The 4,967-nt window shown below is 35.1% G+C and overlaps 1 protein-coding gene across 5 annotated transcripts in view; it reads left to right on the top strand.

Annotated features, from left to right (window-relative positions):
• LOC106873108 (obscurin) overlaps positions 1-4,967 on the top strand; it is a 162,686-nt gene that overhangs the window by 70,746 nt on the left and 86,973 nt on the right. For all 5 annotated transcript variants that reach the window (XR_008265146.1, XR_008265148.1, XR_001409839.2 and 2 more), the window contains exon 4: positions 3,466-3,780. Coding sequence is in view for 1 of the 5 variants with exons in the window: in XM_014920336.2 (XP_014775822.1) it covers positions 3,466-3,780 (315 nt within the window). In the remaining 4 variants the exon portion in view is untranslated. The remainder of the gene's footprint in view (positions 1-3,465; positions 3,781-4,967) is intronic.

Below are 4,967 nucleotides of genomic sequence, written 5' to 3'. Positions count from 1 at the left end.
GTGTGTGTGTGTGTGTGTGTGTGTGTGTGTGTGTGTGTGTGTGTGTGTATGACAGCAGTTTCATCTAAATGTGCAAGTATTATTCCATTGTGGGTCTCACCTGAGTTTTCTAGAAGATTAGTGGCAAATAAATACTGATGTATTAGAAGAGAAAGACCAGTCTTTGAGATGCTGAATTTGCTATATAGAGCATGTGCTTACATTGAGAATGTCCCTCAGTGATGCTAGCCTAGCATTTGAAGAAACTGCAAAAGTTCTAGCTGAGTGTTGTTCATGTTTAAAGGGTGAATTGCATTAACATTTTCTTGTGTAGTGATTGTGTTTTATGGTGTTTTATGGTGTTTTATGGTGTTTTATGCCATAATCTAAACTAGAATATGCCAAACATGCAAACTCAAACAATAAAAACAGAATATGCTAGAAAAGACATGACAATACTTTGTTCAATGCTAGTTCCATACGTATATTAGGAATACTTGTTTATCTTTGGTTCTATATTATTATTTAAGGAAAGAAGAAATGGAGCAAAATTGTTTTTTATTTGGCAATATTTCAGAAACCATGGAATCAAAATGTAAGAGGAAAATAATAAACTATCGAAGATGTAATGCTATTGAAGAACAGAATAAAGAATAATATAGACTGAGCTTTATTGCAAATATATCTTGATATAATCTATATCTATAATGTTTATGAATTCTGGTTTGTTTATACTTATTATTTTGTAGACATAGCATAACTTCCTTGGCTTTTTTGGAATCTTTGTTTTTAGCTTTCAAGCTGGCATTTCATCAAACAATCTGTGAATGACATTATATTTGAATAGATTTCTTTTGGGGAAATTAAACTGAATATGTTTAAAGGTACTAATAGTTAAGTAACATTTAGCTGAATTAGTTTTTTAAATTACTAATATTTTAATCCTAATGAAGAGAGAGAGGGAGAGAGAGAGGAAGAGAGAGAGGGCGAGAGAGAGAGAGAGAGGGCGAGAGAGAGAGAGAGAGGGAGAGAGATAGAGAGAGAGAGACAGACAGACAGATGGACAGAGAGAGAGAGAGAGATTTAGCAAGAGATTTAGAGAGATATTTAGAGAGCAAGAGAGAGAAAGAGACAGATTTATATATATATATATATATATATATATATATATATAGAGAGAGAGAGAGAGAGAGAGAGAGAGAGAAGAGTAAGAAGGAGAGAAAGAGAAGGGAGAGAGAAAAAGCGAGAGGAGAGAGAAAGAGAGGAGAGAAAGAGAAAGAGAGGGAGAAAGTAAGATAGGTTGAGTTTATGGTGCCATCATTTATTGGAAAATATATGATAAAGAAATCTTCTTTTGTATCATATCTGCTATATCTGCTTTTAGTTGTTCTTAGTTTTTGGAAAAAAACGAAAAATTAATTGAACACGATACTGATTTGAAAGCAAAATTTTGACTAGAAACTTTAGCAAAAAAGATGTCACTGCCAATTACTAGTAGTCACAAACAATTGCTCCAAGTGGCAAGAATACTGTATAATTGACAAATGATTCATTAACCAGTAGTGTTGGCCTAAAATCATCTCACAGGGAAAACCTGCAATAAACATATGAGTAATTTGATTAAGCTCCATAACATAGGCAAGGGGATAAGCTCAAGTGAACCATTACATGTTCCATCAGCAATAGATGACAAAAACACAAACACAAAATACACTGGCACTCCATCGCTTAAGATGACGAAGGTTCCAGTTGATCCGATCAACAGAACAGCTTGCTAGTGGGATTAACATGTAAGTGGCTGAGCACTTTTCAGACTTGCGTACCTCTTCACATACTTCTCAGGGAGGTTCAATGTGATGCAGAGTGTGACAAGGCTGGCCCCTTGAAATACAGGTGCTACTCATTTTTGCCAGCTGAGTGGATAGGAGCAATGTGAAATAAAGAGTCTTGCTCAAGAACACAACGTGCCGCTGGGAATCGAACTCATGACCGTACAATTGTGAGCTGAATACTCTAACCAATAAGCTATGCTCCTTCACACACAAAAAAATATAAAATATAAAAAACTCAAAATAAAAAATATAGTGAAACAGTTAATACAATGCTGATGAGTAATTTTCTAGAACCTGTATATGATTTGTGATGTCGAGTTCTATTCTTACATATATTTATATTTTTTCAAGAACTTATAATATTCTAGCAACTTTACCAATAATATTCTGTGAAAATGAAGGTATGGGTGTTAAGAACGCATGGTTCACTAGAAGTTTGGTTTGCAAGGATTATTTCTGGGTTTAATCCTACTGAAAAGCTTCTGTCATAGACTTGAGTTGACTAATACTTTGTGATAGGAATTTGGTAGACAGACACTGTGCAGAAGCTTACTGTACATGCACACACACTGTACATGCACACACACTGTACATGCACACGCTCTCTCTCTCTCTCTCTCTCTCTCTCACACACACACACACACACATACACACACACACACACACATACACACACACACACACACACACACATACACATTTGTATATACATTGATATATAGAGTGTGTATGTATCTGTATATAGGCATGTAGTCTAATATATATATATATATATATATATATTAGTTTATGTATATATTAATATTATCTCAGTTTTAAAAAAACCTTTGACAATGTAAATATGTTAATAGTAACCATAGCGTTTTGCTCCATTTATTGTTATTATTCATATATATATACACACATACATACATACATACATACATACATACATACACACACAAACATGTTTATATATGTGTAGATATATGTATGTGTATGTACGTGTGTCTATAGTTATGTAGTTATATGTATATATATATATATATACCGGAGTAAGCACATGAAATGTGCAACAAGGTGGAAAAAAGAGTACTCAAATACCAGAGGTAGAGTAATATAACAAAAAAACCGTTACTCTGAGTTTCACGTTCCCTTCTAACAAAACTGTCCGATGAACGGGAACGTGAAACTCAGAGTAACGGTTTTTTTGTTATATTTCTGCTGCTTTTAAATAAAGTATATATATATATATATATATATATATATATATATATACACATAAATGCACACTTGCGAGTATGTGTGTGTGTGTGTGTGTGTGAAAGTAAATGCACATATGTATTTTGACTGTAAATAGTGTAAGAAAATGCAAAAAAAATCCTTTGGAAATCTATAATTAACAATGTGATATGAGATAATCTGCAGAAAATAAGTTAAACCTAAAATTAACAAGACTAACCTCGTTATAAGGCACCTTAGAGAGAAGCAAGACTTGAATAATGTTTAGCTTTTTTTTCTTGTATTTGTATATTTACTTCTCTTCACAACATTTTTATGCCAGTATATTATGTGAATTGCATCAATATATCTCCATTAATATTTGATATTTATGTGTTGAATAAATGTCAATATAATGTGATTTAATTTCGGTTTGGTTCAACCTATATTGCAGTTACTCCTCGAATGCCTATTGATCCACCTGAGTTAATAGATGATGGCTCTGATGTTGCATGGTTAGTGTGGAAACCAGCTTCAGTGCCAACAACTACAGAAATTGCTATGACAAAGCCAATTAGTTACAGCATAGAAATGAAAAGGCCTCCTTCTTCAGAATGGGTCACCATTATTTCCAATTTGCTTACTACAAAGAATCAAGTTGCTCAGCTCCTGCCAGACCAGAATTATTCTTTTCGAGTACGATGTCATAATGAATTTGGAGCAGGAGATGCTTCATTACCTGTTAATTTACACAGGGCAGCAACGAATGGTAAGTCAGCTGTTGAAATTTCGTTACTTAAATGTTTGCGAAATTCAAACACACATATGTTCATGCACGCATGCACGTGCGTGTGAGTGCACGAACACACACACACACACACACACACACACACACACACACACACACACACACACACACACACACACACACACACACACACACACATGTTAGTAATGAACTGCAGCAATGAATTCTCAGTAAACGGTAAGTGAATAAGCAATGTTTCTTAATGCAAAGCCAGCTTCCTGGAACCCATAGTTCAATGCTGAAAGAAATCAGCATTTATTCAACTAGAACTGAAATCACAAAAGATCGTCAGCCATTTAAGGGTTCCAAAACAATTACAGGGATTCAATTAAAATACGTATATGTATCATCATCATCATCATCGTTTAACATCCGCTTTCCATGCTAGCATGGGTTGGATGATTTAACCAAGGACTGGTGAACCGGATGGCTGCATCAGGTTCCAATCTGATCTGGCAAAGTTTCTACAGCTGGATGTTCCCTTCCTAATGCCAACCACTCCGAGAGTGCAGTGGATGCTTTTACGTGCCACTGGCACGAGGGCCAGTTACGCAGTACTGGCAATGGCCACACTCAAAATGGTGTTTTTTACATGCCACCTGTACAGGAGCTAGTCCAGCGGCACTGGCAACGACCTCGCTCGAATGATTTTCTAATGTGCCACTGGCACAAGTGCCAGTAAGGCGACACTGGTAATGATCACGCTCAAATGGTGCTATTTACGAGCCACTAGCACGAAAGCCAGACAACTGATCACGCTCGGACAGTGCTGTTAGTGCTCCACTGGCACAGGTGCCAATATAAAATCAAAATTAGTAACAAGATGTCAAGTATTAGTGCAATATGACCATTTCAAGTGGCTCTATTTAAATTGAACAATGCAAGCATTACATCAATTTAAGTACAGTATTATCTTCAGTTGCAAGAAATATGGATTTTCAACAAACAAGATATATTAATATAATTTTTCTTAAATATTTTATCAGAGTTAGAGGATGAAAGAATTTCATGTTGCCACAATTGCAGCAAGAATAATCTAACAGACGAACAACTACAGTTTTGGAGTGACATGGAACACAATGGAGGTCATAGGATTGAAATTCATTTCTAATTTTTTTATCTACCTTCTTATCATCTATTATATATAT

The sequence above is a fragment of the Octopus bimaculoides genome, chromosome 1 (assembly GCF_001194135.2).
Source record: "Octopus bimaculoides isolate UCB-OBI-ISO-001 chromosome 1, ASM119413v2, whole genome shotgun sequence".
Classification (NCBI taxonomy): domain Eukaryota; kingdom Metazoa; phylum Mollusca; class Cephalopoda; order Octopoda; family Octopodidae; genus Octopus; species Octopus bimaculoides.
The sequence above is the reverse complement of the archived record's forward strand: the minus strand, read 5'-3'. Positions and strand labels throughout refer to the sequence as shown.